Here is a 15,967-nt window from a genome sequence, read left to right as displayed (position 1 = left end):
TCTTTTTCTTCTTTTTCTTTTTTCTTCCCTTGGCCTGGAAGTGAGTTTCTCTTCTATAAATGTAACACGTTTCTGAGTTTCCTAGCACGTCAAAATCTCCTCCTTTCCCCCAAGGAATAAAGAACAAAACCAAAGCAGTCATAATGATCTGTTGACAAAAGTTGCTTGTATTTCAACCTCTCTTCCTATCAATACCCCTCAGTAATCATTTAACTAGATGGACTAACCGACCTCATAATCTTTTACCTCTAAATTTCTGTGGTTCCATCTCAAACAAAACTCCCGCTTGATCTGTATTATCTACTCCTAACATCAGGTCCTGGGAGTTGATGATTATGTAAAACTGACAGCTGCAGAATTAGTGGTCTCCCTTTTTGTTTTTTGTCCTCGGACAGGATGGAAAGCAGCTGTTAAAAGGTTGGAATGTTTTCCTTTCATCATAATTATGCTTTTCAGTTACAAAGCTGATACAAAATTACACAAAGAGTTTCTTGGTAGTAAGAATGTAGACATAGTCCAGCTGTAGCTGAAACTTCTGGTGACTTGTTAGGGGAAAAACATCACAAAGACATTTTTGTAATACTTCTAATATCTTTTGTTTATAATACAGAATTCAATGGAGACAATGGCTGAGAAAACTGATCAAAACTCTTCAGTAGCAGAGCTTCAGGAAAAAATTGGTATCTTTCTCACTGTTCTCTTTCATGTAAACAGTTTGGGGTTTTGGATTGTTACTTTTTGTTTCTCTGCATAACTGTCCTGTATTTCCTACAGCCAAGGAAGGTGAGAAGTAGGTAATCAATGCAATTTCCTACAATATTCCTTCCATTAAGGATTTAAAATGTTGTTAGCTATCTTAGATTTTATATTTCTTAAGGTCTTCCAGTGTGCATATGGCTGTAAATGGTGTAGTGGATTTAATTTTAATTTGTAAATATGGGAAATAATTGTGTCAAGAATCCCTAAGGCTGCCAAGAAGAGAGGAAAGCAGTGCTTTGACGAAACTGCTATTGCCTCGTTGCAGTTATCGCAACACATTAGAAAGGAAATGGTTCTGAGCTGTTACAATTATATGTAGAGTAGCCAGGAATATGGCTCTTGACATTAAGTGTGATGGAAGCCTCTGAAACATGGAAAGATTGTCCCCAGGCTGTCTATGCGGCTGGATGTTTTGGCTTAAATTTAAATGCTTAACTGAATGAAACGTCTAAACATCTCCTCCTGCTTTATATTTTATTTTCAAGTCATGCTTGTATTTATGTTCTAATTGAATTTCATTTCAATTCTTGGCGGAGAGGAGAGGTGAGAGGCATATTTTTCTCTTTCTCATTTATTTATTTTAGGAAGGCTTGAAAAAGAATCTGCAGAAAAAGGAGAGAAGCTAAATAAAATTAAGGTTGTTGCTGTGAAAGCAAAGAAAGAATTAGATGCCAGCCGAAAAGAGGTACCCTGACTGCTTCTTCATATGAACAACATTCTGCATGTGGGGTTCTGTTTTAATGACATGCCTTTCTTTTTTAAAAGATGCAGACTCTGAGGGAAGAATTGGAGTTGGCTCGGTCAGAAAAAGATCAGTTGTCTGCTTCAATGAAAGATGTCATTCAAGGAGCTGAAAGCTATAAGGTAAGAATAGTACTGTATTTGCAAAAGACATTTAACAGTCAGAATAAACTTTGCTTTTGAAGCCTAGTCTGTATATATATATATATTGCTATTTATTTGCACAAGAATGTTTGGCAAAAGAAATTGTGTCAGTGCAGTTGACTAGAATGTAAGGTTCTAGTAGCGGAACTGTTTGGCTGCTGTCAGAAGGGAATAAGGCACTTCCTTTCTATTGGATGGTATTTTAAACCTTTCAAATCTAGCATCATACATATCAAATAATATTGCTGAGGCAAAACATAAATCCTTATAAGTTCTTCAGAGTATGTTGAATTTGTGATCAGTTAGGAAGTCCTTGAGTGAAAAAGACATAAACTGACAATTCCCCAGGAGCAAGTCTTGGAGCATGTCTCTGGGCACATGAAGCAGAAGTTGGTCACTAGGGACAGTCAGCATTGATTCACCAAGAGTAAATTGTGTTTGATTAATCTGATTGCCTGTTGGAATTGTGGATGGCAGAAGAACAGGGCCTCTCACTTACCTTGGCTTCAGGAAGGCTTTTGATCCTCTCTCACAGTACTCTGGTATCCACACTAGGACTTTATGATCTAAATGGGAAAACAACTGAATAGGTGCTTAAAAAGCAGTTGCATAGTTTGTCTTAGAGAGTAGCAATTAATGGTTTGTACTAGATGCCAGTAGCAAATGGGGTACCAAAGGGGTCTGTGGTGGGACCTGTCCTGTTTAACTTCAGCAGTGATCTTGAGAAAGTTATGGAGGACACATCCATCATGATTAAGGAACTGGAATAAGTGATGTACAAGGCTGAGAAATTGTTCAGTCTGGAGAATACTTGAGAGGGACCTAATAGGAGCCTTCCAGTACCTACAAAGGCATTACCAAAGGAATAGAGTCATGTTACTAATGGTAGTGCAAGATGAGACATAGTAGTCCTAAACTGAAATGAGAGATTCCAACCGGATGCATCACCTTATTTTTGCCCTATGAGGATGGTCGAGCTTTGGAAGGTGTTGCCCAGATAGGTAGTGCCGTCTCCATCCTTGGAGGCAGGTCATTTCCAGGCAGGAAAGACCGGACTGAAGAAAGCTCTGAGCAACCTGTTTTGATCTCACTACTGACCCTGCTTTAAGCAGGAGGTTGAATGTAGACCTCCCGAGGTCTTCTCTGACCTGAATCACTTTAGAATTTCATGAGCTGAAAAGGGTTTCTCCAGAGCCTATGAAGAAATAATAGCTTTAATTTCATTCTGATATTCCAGTGTTGCAGTAAGACAACTCATATGCTGAAATATTAGGAAGATAAGTAAGCATCTGTGGTATAGAATATGCTTATGCAATGTATATTGTAAAAAATTATGGGTTTGTGTTTGTATGTGTTAAGAATCTTTTGATGGAATATGATAAGCAAGGAGAACAGCTGGATTATGAAAAGGGCAGAGCAAATAATCTTGAACATCAGATAGAAGACCTCACAAGACAGCTACAGGTGTCATCCCAGCAGGTCAGTGCTGTATGTGATTGCTACTATGTATGGTTTCGTACTCTTAAGTGTGTTTTGAATAGTGACTTGAAAATCAGGGTCTGGGTTGTTTGGTTTGTTTTTAGTTTTTCAACATCTGGTATTTTGTCTGGGCTGTGACAAAGGTAAATACATCTAGAATGTCTGACTTTTTCGATAGGAAGATTTAATTTACCCCAGGTCAACTCACAGACAAGAGCAAGCGATCACTTCTGGCTTGGTTTGGCCATACAACTCTGCTGCATCTACCAGATATATTAAAAAAAGTATCAAACTTACATTCCGTCACTGGTTTCACATCTACATACACTTCTCATGAGGTACAGCACCTTTAGCTGTTTCACTGGTTTGGGTTTTTTTTTCTTCTGTTTCTTAGACAAAATATGGTTTTGTTGTTTAATAAACTGTGTGTTTAAACATACTAAATCAATTATGGGGTTCTGCATCTTTCACAAGGAAGAGACTTCAGGATGCATTGTAGAGTGCTATAGTGGCATTTGCAAGAGTCTAAGATGGTAATTAAGCAGCTGTGAGATTCATTTTTGTAAAGCTAACTGCAACAAATAATGGGATTTAGGATTTAAAATCCCAGGCCCCATACATAATTACACTGAAGATCCACCTAGACCGCAATTTCCTTATAAATGGAAGCTAGTAGTGAATAGGATAGGAAGAAATGGCAAATAGTGGTATGTATTTTGCTGATTATGCAGGCCTTGGATTTTTCAAGCTTGTTATGAAGATGTTGTAAGTAAAAACACTGGTTAGGTAATTAGGAGCTAATTTCACTTCATTCTTAATCTGCATTATAGAGACTCTGAACAAAGTAATCAAATTGTGCTAGTGACTTTAATTTAGCCTGTTTCTTAGTATGGTTTAAACAGTTAGATGGAGAAGACTCACTTGCAGGAGTGCTGTTTGTAAGGGAGTTGCATAGAAATCAGAGTTTGTGTTTTAAATATAGACAATATCTTAGCTGAATTTGCATGGAAATTTGACAGATTACGTTTTTATCTTTCCACTATGGTTATTTCAGCATGATCAGTTACGCTCCGCTAACGAAGACCTCCTGGCTCGTGTTGAAACACTGCAACATAATTCTAAGCTGCTGGAAGCTCAGATACTGGAGATACAAAAAGCCAAGGCAAAGGCTGACAAAGAACTAGAAGCTGAAAAGTTTCTAAAAGAACAGAAAACAAAGGTAGTATTCTGTAGAGATGGTGCATGAGCTAAAGCATTGCTTTCAGTGGATGTGGCTTCTTCTTAGACCATTGTAAACTGTAGGTTTTATAGAACAAGTTCTATACTTTGTCTTCTTGTTACTTGACTCGGTCTTTTTTTGAGGGCTTGATCTGTTCACTGAAAGAATTTTGCAAGGCTGCCACTTAGAGTAGTCTGGGGATGACAGAATGTGAAAAAATACTATATAATTTGGGGTTTTCTTTGGTTCCTGGCAATTTCCTAAAGTAAACAAAAAAGTAATCAATTATCTCTGTACAACCTAAGTGCATAAATAGATGCTGACATCTATTTTTAAATTGGCTGGCATAATTGAGAAGGATTTAAATTTCAGGAACATAGTGGTGCTCTCCGAGAAATGGAGGAGCTTCAGATGCAACTTCAGAAGGAAAAGAAACATCTGCAGAAAACTATGCAAGAACTAGAGCTGGCCAGAAAGGTAGAGTTGCTGTTTGTGTTAATGCTTAATGCACTACCAAAGATTTCGGCACATCTTGCTGTGTTGAATGTCTCCCTTTCTGTTCTGAGGATTTGAAAGGCAAGGTTTGCAATATGGAAAACATAAGACTTTTACACGTGGTTTTATGTTTGGAGACCTGATGTGTACTTTGGGTTTGTTGGAAGGTTTTTGGGGGTGTTGGGTTTGAAGCACTATTCAGAAACTGCCCTTGTAAGGGCTGAAGATTATAGAAACTGATATCTGCAAAATACCTACTAGTAAAATTCTTAAAATTAGCAACGAGTTATTCAAAGCTTCTGGGTTTTGTTTATAAACAGATTATTTACTGAGGATGTGGAAACCTGATGGGTGGGTGTTGCTTGTGGATATGGATAGATATAAAGGTTTTTTTAGATGGGTAATACAGTTTTTTAATATAACTAAAAAAATAAATCTTAGCAGCCAAGGCAGATAGTAAGCTGTAACTTCATTGTGTGCAATTTGCAGGATGCTCAAAAAAGTACACTGATGGATATGGAAATAGCTGATTATGAAAGGCTAGTAAAAGATCTTAATCAGAAGATCACTGATAAAGACAGCAAAATAGAAGATCTTGAGCAGGAGACAGGGATTCAGAAACAGAAGCAAGAGACCCTACAGGAAGAAATAAGTGAGTAATGTATAAACAGCAAGAATCACTATGGTATAGTTAGTAATGATAAAAAGTAGCATCCAGAAACAACTTCTCTCAATCATTGACTTGAGGAAGTTTTGCAGGGATACTGAACAGTTACATAGTCAAAATTACGTTTCCATAAAGGAAACTTTACTAAGTTGATGTAGCATTCAGTAAATAAAAGCCAGGTTGCCTGCCTGATTAACTTAATAATAGAATCAGCTAATAAACATAGTTCATTATGAGTTCTGAAATTTGGTGACTGACAAGGGTTTTCATTCTGACATATCACACATAAAAGTTTACTAGTTAGTATGTGGTTGAAAAATTCATTCCTTACTATCCTTAACTGTAAGTCTCAAAACAATCTCATTTCTTTGAAGATTTTTGTGGTACTTGGGAATAGGATACTAAACTTACTCTAAGCTAGTTTTTTGCAGTTCTTAGGAAATATGTCAGATTGTGGTTAAATATTTTCCAATATTGTTAAGGAAATACAAGACAGAAAGTTTCTTTTGCATATAACTGGTGTTTTCTGCATTAAGAGTCACTGCAGTCAACTATGCAACAGGATGAGGAAAGAAATGCCAAGATAAAACAACTCCTGGTGAAAACCAAAAAAGAACTGGCTGATTCAAAACAAGCTGTAAGTCCATTTTTTTTAATGACTGCCTAGTCCATTTTTAAACTAGCTTTTAAAAAATGGACTGAATTAAGTTGCTGAGATTTGGGGGTTTTTAATAACCAGATAATTTTATCATGCAGGAAAATGACCATCTAATGTTGCAGGCATCATTAAAAGGGGAACTGGAAGCCAGTCAACAACAAGTGGAAGCCTTTAAGGCAAGAAATTTCACTTCCTTATTATTATAAGGTTTCTTATTTAAGCAATAAGGGTGTTATTTGTACTGGGTGGATGGAATATAGGCTGAAAAATAAAAAGGTTACTGGCTGTACTAGGTTTTTAACTCTATTAAATGAGTTTTGACCCTTTGCTGCTTTCTCCAGATATTTCACCTGTGATGTTCTTTAAACAGGTTTACCCTTTCTTGTTCTTTTTTCCTGTTCCACCAGAATAGAGGACTGTGTAGTTTGAAATTTGTAGTTGGGATGTGGTTTAAAATAATTACTTTTAAAAAAGAAATAGCTCAGTTTAAAACAGAAGAACCCAGTGTTGTCAGGAAAAATCTTAAGTGTTGTCTATCCGTATAGATTTTGTTGGCTGGGCAGAACAGGAATTGAATGTAATAAGAAGTTGCAGGGAAGTGAAGGAGAGGGCTTGGCTTTCTTAAATGCTACCACCCCACCACTGTAATTTTATCTTCAGTTATCTCTTTAAACAACATGACATTTTAAATTAAGTACATGGTAACCCATGTCTATTTTTTTATTCTACTTTTATTAGATTTTAATTTTATATTCACCAGTTCTGCATGGGAATTACTGTAGCATAATCTGTTGTTCTCTGTGGCACTTCCCTTTGAGAAGGAAGAAGAAATTTTGTCATAGTGAAGTTTTCAACTGACTTTTTTTTCAGATTCAAGTGGCTGAGCTAACATCAGAAAAGCATAAAGTTCAGGAACTCCTGCGAACTTCTTCAGAGCAACACCAGCGTACATTGAATGCCTACCAGCAAAAAATGGCAACCTTGCAAGAAGAGTGCAAAGCAGCCCAGGTACTCTAGTGGGAGTAATTGTCCATTTAAAATAAGGAAATGCAGCAGGTGGTTCTTAATTTGGGTGTGTGGGGTTTCAGTGTAAGATGCATTTCATTTCAGATAAATAAGGGAGCAATAGTTAATAGCATAATTTATGAAGGGTTTGTTTTCTATGTGATAGGCTGAACAAGCATCTGTTACATCTGAATTCGAGAGCTACAAAGTCCGCGTTCATAATGTTCTAAAACAGCAAAAGAATAAATCTGCTTCTCAGACAGAATCTGAAGGAGCCAAAAAAGAAAGGTAAACTCAAGGTTTTTATATGCACACAGAAAAATACTGATGCTTCATTTGTTGAGCTGGCCTTTGCTAATTGCTAACCAACAGGGGAGTTCCACGCTTCAATAAGGAGAATATCAGAAGGGAGGCAGTTTGCTTCCCCAGTTACTTTGTGGTTTTGGGGTTTGTTTGTGGGGCTTTATTTTTTTGTTTTGTTTTTTTTTGTTTGGAGTTTTTTGATTTTTTCTTTTTATTGTGCCTTTTTTTAAAGCTCTATTTCTGCACATTTATCTGATCTGGAATCTAACTGTTGCTCTGCCTATCTGAACAGAAGAAAGATCAATTTATACCATGGTGGTACTGCTAGTTTCTAATTCCTTGATTTGTCTTTTTTTTTTTTTTTTTTTACCAGTCATTTTTATGTAGATTACCTGTTGTTACAGTCAGAGGGAGAAGTAAGGTGTTAGGAAGGTTCTTACGAATTTTCTGGCAGAAATTGGCCAGCCTATTCTGTATAGGCTTGACATGTCATTTTCTCTGACGTAAAGTATTGTTGCAAAGTGCCACTTCCAGCTAGGAGAAAAGAGCAGAACTGTTCAGTGTAGGTAAAGCTCTGGTCATCAGTTCCAGCAGATTTGTGAAATGCTGTTGTCTTATCAGCTGTTATATGAGGAAAGACTTGGGGTGAGGGCAGGGAGAGTTTCACTGCCTAATGTCCCCTAAAACAGGTAAATTCAGATTCACTTCAGAAAATGTCTGAACCCACTCTCATAAGTAGACTGCTTCCTGTAAGGCTTTGTTTTATAGTTATTGATTGCTATCTTTGGTGCCAGACTGGGCGTTTATGTGTAAGTTATCAAAATTAATTTCTGATACAGGTCTTAAAACAGTACATGCAATTGCGGCTGAAAATCCACCAGAGGGAGACCTGTGCTTTTGATTGGGGCGTATGATTGGTCTGGGGTTTTTTAGCGACATTTACCTCTTCCTTTCTTTTGAAGCAAGCAAGCTGCAAGAGTTGCATTTCTTTATATCTCCTTTTTGCAGAATTTTAAAAAGCGCTGATAGTGTCAGGTTTTTGAGAGAGGGTCACCCTGGGGAAAAAGTGGGCAAGAAATCAAGTAATAAACAGATGACATAGTTTTCAAAGGAATTATTTGCAAGTATCAGCTCTAAGGATTAATGAGATACACTGTTAATAAGATAATGGAGATGTCTGCATATATGAATATAGAAAGCATAAAAGGAGAACGTGTGTGATTTAAGACTTTCCTCCTGGTATATCTGATTTTATTTTTTACCAATATAGCTTATCTGGTTTTATATATTGATGTTGCCTTCCAGTCCTTTGCACAAAATTTACTCAAGACATTTGTCTGTTGTATTCAGTGTCATGGAACTGATGTGCACTTACTAAACAAAAAAACCTCCACCACTTTTAAGAAGAAATTGTTTATCTCGTCTGCATCCCACATGTTATTCTCCTATGTCTTGTTCCTTCAAACCAGCTTAAAGTAGAAAGTGGCATCAGTCTCACTTTCTAACCCTATAGTTATATTCTCAGCAGTTCAGATGGGATGTGATAAACCTATTTGTAACTGTATTGAAACAGGATCAGAACTTTTCTAATTGTTTCTGCAGCAGTCACATTCTAAGATTATTTTGGTTACAGTGCTGTATTGATTTAATGAAAAATAAGCAGTTTGGATTAACTATCCAAAATGTTGCAGATATAGGTTCTGAATTAATGTAATTATTTTTAAATATATGTTGCTTATTTCTTTTTCTTCCTCTTGTAGAGAGCAATTGGAAATGGTGATAGAGCAACTTAAAGTTAAGCTGCAAGATGCTCAGCATAATTCACAGCTGAATGCGTCTGAACTTGAGATGTTGCAGTCTGAACATGACACCTTGCTGGAAAGACACAATAAGATGCTGCAAGAGACTGTTGCAAAAGAGGCAGAACTCCGTGAAAAGTATGGTCTGATGATGAAGAGATACAGATATTTTATTTTGTGTGAACTTTAAGGACTGGGCATGTAGTGGCCTTTAACTGTACTTCCAAAGGAAAGAGCATGATTATTAAGAAAGTTAAAGGAGTTTTTAAAAGCCTTCAAAAGTTTCAGCAGTGAAAGTGAAGTAGTAGCTAATCAGAGAATTTGAGATTTCTGCCAGCTTTCTATGTATTAACTATTAGATTTAAAAAATAGCATTGTTAAGCACATTGATTGTTCCTAAGTTCAGTGCTCAGCACTGCATGTGTGTTGGACTACTCAACTAAATTTGGATGTTTCCTATTGCAAAAATAAGGTAGTTAAATGCAGAGCAAATGATTTCACTGACAAACTACTCTGTCCCCTGTCCGCGCAGTGCCTTTCTTACAGAAGGTACTGTGGTTTGAGTCTGTGCTTGCTACAATCTTAATTTGCACATTAATCTGTATCACTTCTTGAAAAATCACGAGTACCTAACACTTGAGCTCTTCAAAAGGGTTCTTTCATTGACTTGTCTTCTCTGTTTAGGGTACAAAGAAGTTGACATGAAATATTCATTAGAAATTGCAGCTTAGTATTAGGAACTGTTGGCTTTTCATCACTATCTTTGTACTGGTTTATCTGTTCCTGATAGCCACATAATGATTCATCAACTAAATTATGTCCTCCTGCATTCAGCTGATTTAGTGACCAACTAAATCACGTCCTTCTGCATTTTTCGGGAAACAGCCCGTATCATAGTAGGTTCCCTTTGTACCCAGAGAGACAAGCTCTTTGCTACTCTGGCTATATTTAAGTTTGTATACTTATAAGGGCAAGGCCTATGCTTAGTCTTTCCATACATGCACTTGTTTAATTGCTTGTGACAATTTTGTCTTGCTTCTGGAGGATCTCCAAACCATGTACAATTTATGTGTTACTGATGTTTTTTTGCTGACAGCTACATTCTTCTACCCTCTTTTGTGCTGAAAGGTGAACCTTAAAAAAGATTTAACTTAGCTTCTTAGATACTTTAATTTTCAGAAGTCCTGCTTAAATCTTTGGTAAATAATGTTAAAGGAAGTGGAGTATAAAATAAAGGACATGCCCTGTATGACACTATAAACAGTCATGTCGCAGTTCTAGAATTTAAGAATATTTAGACTACAATGTCTGATGCTTTTATTTTTTTCCCAAAGATGTCTGAATTTTGTATTTTGAAATAGAAATCAAGGGTTTATATAGTATAATGCATTCATGTGATAAGTGTAACTTTTTCAGTCTTAAATTTTCCCTGCAAAAGAGGAATTTAAATGTGAAAAAGCTGCACAGTCATTCTAAAATAATCATACATACAAAAATTGAAAACTACTTTACACTCTTAACATTTTTGAGATGTAAAAATGACAATGTTTTGCTGTCAGTTTCTCATGGATTTTATACATGCTCCTTTCAGGCTCTGCACAATACAGTCTGAGAACATGGTCATGAAAACAGAGCATGCCCAGGCTTTGAGTCAGCTGACAGCCCAGAATGAAGCTCTCCGGAACAATTTCAGAGATCAAGTTAGGAATCTGCAAGAAGAGCACAGGAAGACAGTAGAGACACTTCAGCAGCAACTGTCCAGAGTAGAAACTCAGCTCTTCCAACTCAAGAGTGAACCAAGCACTCGAGGTAACTTTCAGTCATAATCTTGGGTTAGACACAGATTTGTGTACCTGAGTCTGAATCTAACACATGCTCATAACGTGTGTCTGTAATACACTAGAAACTTCTGCTGGAGATTCTGCAGCATGCTGTATCAATTCACTGATACCAGATAAGGAAGTGAGTCTTTGTTATTACCGTCCCTTCAGAATCTTAAGATACTTGAATGCATACAGAGGAAGGCATTATGCTGGAAGGAATGTGCTGTGAGGAGCAGCTGGGGATTCTGGGTTTGTCTAGTTTGGAAAAAAGGAGGCTGAGGGGTTACCTCCCTGTTTTCCATAGCTTCCTGAGGAGGGGAAGTGCAGAGGGAGGTGCTGAGGTCTTCTCACTGGTACACAGTGGCAGAATGAGTGGGAATGGTTCCAAGCTGCGGCAAGCAAGGCTCAGACTAGAGGAGAATTTCTTTACCAAGAGGGTGGTCAAATCCTGAAACAGGCTTCCTAGAGGGGCGGTCAGTGTCCTGAGCCTGTTAGTGTTTAAGAGGCTTTTATAAAATGCCCTTAACAACGTGCTCTAACTTTTGGTCAGGCAGTTAGACTAGATGAACATAGTAGGCCCCTTCTAACTGGAACTATTCTATTCTGTTCTAGAATCTGCATCACTGTCACCTCTCCTGCAGTATTTGCATTGTCAGACAGATGGAGGGAAATTACTTTGTAAATATTCAGTGCCCTTCCTATCAGTTTGCCTCAACTATGAGGGATAAAGCTAAAGAAGAGTGTACTGAAAGCTGTTTTAACAATGTTCGTTATTGGTATACTTGTTACTTGATCCATCTTCTAATATAAGATTTTACTGTGTTCAAGCTCAAGTGCTATTTTTGTATCTGTAAAGTTACTAATTAGGATGTAGTTGGACATTTGCCAAACAGCAGGAACAGTTTAAGAAGTTACTCTTTCCATATGTTACTGAAGCAGCAGGGCAGTGCACGCAGTATTAGAACAATTTACACCTCCCACAAGACTGGTTAAAAAAAGCTAATTCTGTTTTGCATTAAAAACATTTGACACTCCTAGCTACAGCACATCTTCAGGGAGAGTTCCATGAAGGTTTCATAGTCACTGAAATAAAAATCGCCAATCGAGTTTGGATTTTGAAACAGACATTAGTTGGAATGGTCATTTGGAGGTGAAAGGCTGTATTTTCTATTATAAATGTTATGTGTGTATTTGGCTTTCTCCTCTTCACTTTTCCTCCCCTTACATTTTGAAGACTATTATATATACTGCTCTCCAGTGTGAGACAGTCACACTTATGAAATAGCCCTGCCACTTTCATTCTGATGACAAACATCAGTATTTTTCAGCTCCAGCTGTTTCAAATCCAGCTACGAAGAACTTGAGAGAAGGGCGAAACACTGACCTTCCTGTTCTTGATGTATACACTGTAGCTAGGGAAGAGGGAGAAGGTATGGAAACAACGGACACAGAGTCCGTCTCTTCAGCCAGCACTTATATACCATCCTTGGAACAACTTTTGAACTCCCCAGAAGAAAAACCTGGTAGGTAGAACATGCGGCTGTTTTAAGCACTTGTGTACACAAGTTTCAGAAGTTTCTGTCCTCAAAATATCTGAGGAAGTTGTGTTTTCGTGCTTTTGGGTGCAAGGCGCAAGCCTACTTAAGTGCTGCTGAGTTTACAGTATCCTGAATTTCTGTAGTTTTGTCCTGCAGTAAGGACTAACAGTAAAACATTGCTACAGGTTTTAGTGACTTAAAGATGTCATACTTGTGACTTTATAATGGGAAAAGACTAGATGAGCAAGTCAGTCAATAGTTACAGAACTTTTTGTATTCTGGACTAGTCTACTAGCAACAATAAGTGCTGATTTAACTCTTATTAATGAAAAGATGAAATGTCTGTTTATCTTAATGTAGCTTATTAGAACAGGATCTTTTTTTTTTGTAGTTTTTTTCTACCAGCATGCAGACAATGTTCTAAGAGTCCACAAAAAATTGAAAAATACATGGTAGCATCTAATTGTGTGGTAAAAGTCTGCTGAACATCTTGTGGAGAACTGTTGAGAATCTCCATCTATGGGTAGGAAACAAGGAGTAAATTAAAACCATGTATCTTGACATACTTAGAACTGATTTGCCAATCTCCTTCTAATATATATACAAAAATAGATCACAAAACAAGCATGCAGCAGCAATGATGCCTGTTAATTTTTCAGTTTGACTTTGCATGGATTTTGTTCCTAACGAACTACGTTAATCAAGTCCTAATGGTAAGTAGATGAAAATGCTTTCTGCTTCTCTCAGTTTTCTTTTCCAATTAATTGCAGAGCCACCTCAGTGGCAAACAGAACTCACCAAGGATGAACTGATTCAAAAACTAAACACAACAGCAAAGAGTGCTGATCACTTGAATGAATTACTTCGTGAATCAGAAGCAACCAATGCAATCCTGATGGAACAAATAAAGGTTAGCAGGCATGCAGGAAATGTGGGGACAGCTCTAATTTCTGTGGTCTGTTTCTTAGCCGAAATGTTTAACACCAGGAATGTTTAGAAAATCCCAGTCTACAAAAATTTGGTGATGCAAAACTTAATTTTGGAAGGGCTTTATCCCACAGAACTAATTGGGGCTTCAAGAGTTGACTTCAACTTCTTGGGTTTTGTTATACCCCCCCCCCCATTCTTCCCACCTCCCCCCCCCCAGTTTCTGGGCAGTGAGGGATGCAGGTTGATTGTGGGGAGGGGTTGAGGAGTAAAAGCTGCTATAAAAAAAAAACCTCAAGAGTTTGGAAGTTTAATGTTTAGTAAAGTGCCCTTGCTGTTTTCACTTTGATACAGGCTGTAAATCCCAAGGGAAGTATTGTCTGGTTTTTAGCTGTCTTTGATTAAAAGAAGATACATGTCTAGAGATACATGTACTAATAGAGTTTGGTTTGGTTTGATTTGATTTTACCTCCTTGAGTTTTCTGGAAGCATTTTTGACATAAAAATATCCTTTAAACATGCTAAGCTTTCTTTTGTAAAATGTTTTTGATGAATGGTAGTATCGTTAGGTCTTTGATCCGCACTGCTAGCTTGAATGTTCAACTATTACTCTTTATCACTGAAATAGAATATTTAGTACTATTATATTAATAATATTGTTATAAAATATTAAATATTTAATATATTGTATAATAGTGTTACAACTGCTGCATAGATTTTATTACAGTAGATTTTTTTATCAATAAAAATATATTTCTGGACAACATAATTGTGTTCAGTTTTGACTGGGTTTTTGTCCAGAATGTGTTCCTATGCACCCATTGTTCTTTTAGAAGCAAGCTGCATAATTCGCTTTTTAGCTTTTCAAAAGATCTTTGTTCAGTTGCTCATTATATGAAGCAAACAATATTGCATATTTTTTCCCTCATCTGCAGCTTCTTAAGAATGAAATAAGAAGATTGGAAAGAAATCAAGAGAGAGAAAAGTCTGTGGCTAATCTAGAATACTTGAAGAATGTTCTACTGCAGTTCATATTTCTAAAATCAGGAAGCGAGAAGGAAAGGCTGCTTCCAGTAATAGACACCATGTTGCAGCTCAGCCCTGAAGAGAAGGGGAAGCTAGTTGCAATTGCCCAAGGTATGTGGTGGTCAAAACATGGTTGCAAAAAAAGGAAGTGGAAATAAAGGTAACTGAAGTTCTACACTTTCTTTTATAGACTTTGGAAGGAAAACAAAACTTAGCAATGTAATGCCAGTGCGCTAGCAATAAAACCACTTTGCTTTGTTGGGACGTTACTGTGCAGTTTTCAGAAAATAGAACAAAATCACATTAATAAGGGAAGTGGCAAAGTACTGCGTTCCATCGTAGGCTTGCATTTGGAAAGATGAGGTGTAAATTAAGACCATAGCATTTAGAGCACTCTCATGAACACTCATTGGATATTTCTGGAGAAAGGTGATAAATGGCCTGTAAAACATCATGAAGTACCCAAAGTAAAGTGGACTTGGTGGTAAAATCCATGAATATATTTATGGCAGCCTAAGAGTTAGTATTGAATGTTACCTCTTCAACAAGTTTAAGAGGACAGCATTTTAATAAGGACAGAAGCAGTGGGAGAAACAAGGTCATGTAACCAAATCATGTAACTTCTAACATAATAAACTTAGCTTAAAGTATGTTTTTCCTCTTCCTTCAGGTGAGGAAGAGAGTAGCTCACGGTCCTCTGGGTGGGCTTCGTACTTCCACAGCTGGTCGGGACTTCGATAAGAGTGAAAACGCTGAATCTTTAAACACATTCCACAGCTGCAAAAAGAGAAGTCTTTATATAGAAGAACAACCTGTTGGTGTTGTAGCATTGAATTACAAGCTTTTATTTCTGTGTGTTACTTTTGGCTTTTTAGACTCTTCTAAGAAAGAAGCTGTTAGTAGCTGTGAAAGACTGTCCTATATTGCACTCTGATACAGCAGTGAACTGATCCTGTTGTAAAGTTGATGATCAGTAGTATAATGAGACATAACAAATTAATTGCAAATTGCTTGGAAACAGAATTTGACAAGCCTGTGATGGCTCTTTTGAAACTGATTTAAAAACTTGGTCTAATGTAGTAACTGGAATAACGAGAACTAGACTTAAGGCATTTTAACGTGTTTTAAAGTTTCACGCAATTTTTTCAGTTTGCTAATCTATATGGTTAGTGTTATTCTCTGCACGATGAAGAGATTAAAATTGTTCTTTCCTCTCTGGTGATGCTTACAAAATGTAAGTCCATTAAGAAACAGAAGTGGCATTTTTTGCTTTAACTTGACTGAATTTTTAGTCCTGTGAGGGGATTTTTTGTGTTTGTTTGTGATGGGATTTTTGTTTTGGGGTTGGGTTTTTTTGTTTGCTGGGTTTTTTTTGTTTGTGTGT

The 15,967-nt window shown here is 37.0% G+C and overlaps 1 protein-coding gene across 3 annotated transcripts in view; it reads left to right on the top strand.

The window, feature by feature from the left end:
• The window catches only part of GCC2 (GRIP and coiled-coil domain containing 2), a 25,524-nt gene extending 9,557 nt beyond the window's left edge, over positions 1–15,967 (top strand). Inside the window, exons 7-23 of one of the 3 annotated variants that reach the window (XM_057422213.1) lie at positions 611–680; positions 1,344–1,444; positions 1,525–1,623; positions 3,004–3,123; positions 4,178–4,342; positions 4,715–4,819; positions 5,327–5,489; positions 6,041–6,141; positions 6,261–6,338; positions 7,033–7,170; positions 7,334–7,455; positions 9,231–9,407; positions 10,861–11,078; positions 12,505–12,615; positions 13,401–13,540; positions 14,493–14,694; positions 15,254–15,967. In XM_057422213.1, the coding sequence (XP_057278196.1) occupies positions 611–680; positions 1,344–1,444; positions 1,525–1,623; positions 3,004–3,123; positions 4,178–4,342; positions 4,715–4,819; positions 5,327–5,489; positions 6,041–6,141; positions 6,261–6,338; positions 7,033–7,170; positions 7,334–7,455; positions 9,231–9,407; positions 10,861–11,078; positions 12,505–12,615; positions 13,401–13,540; positions 14,493–14,694; positions 15,254–15,324 (2,181 nt within the window). In that variant the 3' untranslated portion in view covers positions 15,325–15,967. Of the gene's footprint in view, positions 1–610; positions 681–1,343; positions 1,445–1,524; positions 1,624–3,003; positions 3,124–4,177; positions 4,343–4,714; positions 4,820–5,326; positions 5,490–6,040; positions 6,142–6,260; positions 6,339–7,032; positions 7,171–7,333; positions 7,456–9,230; positions 9,408–10,860; positions 11,079–12,410; positions 12,616–13,400; positions 13,541–14,492; positions 14,695–15,253 lie in introns of those variants that run through there. The other 2 variants (XM_057422212.1, XM_057422214.1) reach the window with 2 other exon arrangements.

The sequence above is a fragment of the Pezoporus wallicus genome, unplaced genomic scaffold (assembly GCF_028554395.1).
Source record: "Pezoporus wallicus isolate ANWC-B61680 ecotype Strahan unplaced genomic scaffold, APGP_CSIRO_Pwel_v1 contig_5785, whole genome shotgun sequence".
Lineage (NCBI taxonomy): Eukaryota > Metazoa > Chordata > Aves > Psittaciformes > Psittacidae > Pezoporus > Pezoporus wallicus.
This window is presented reverse-complemented; position numbering and strand designations above follow the sequence as displayed.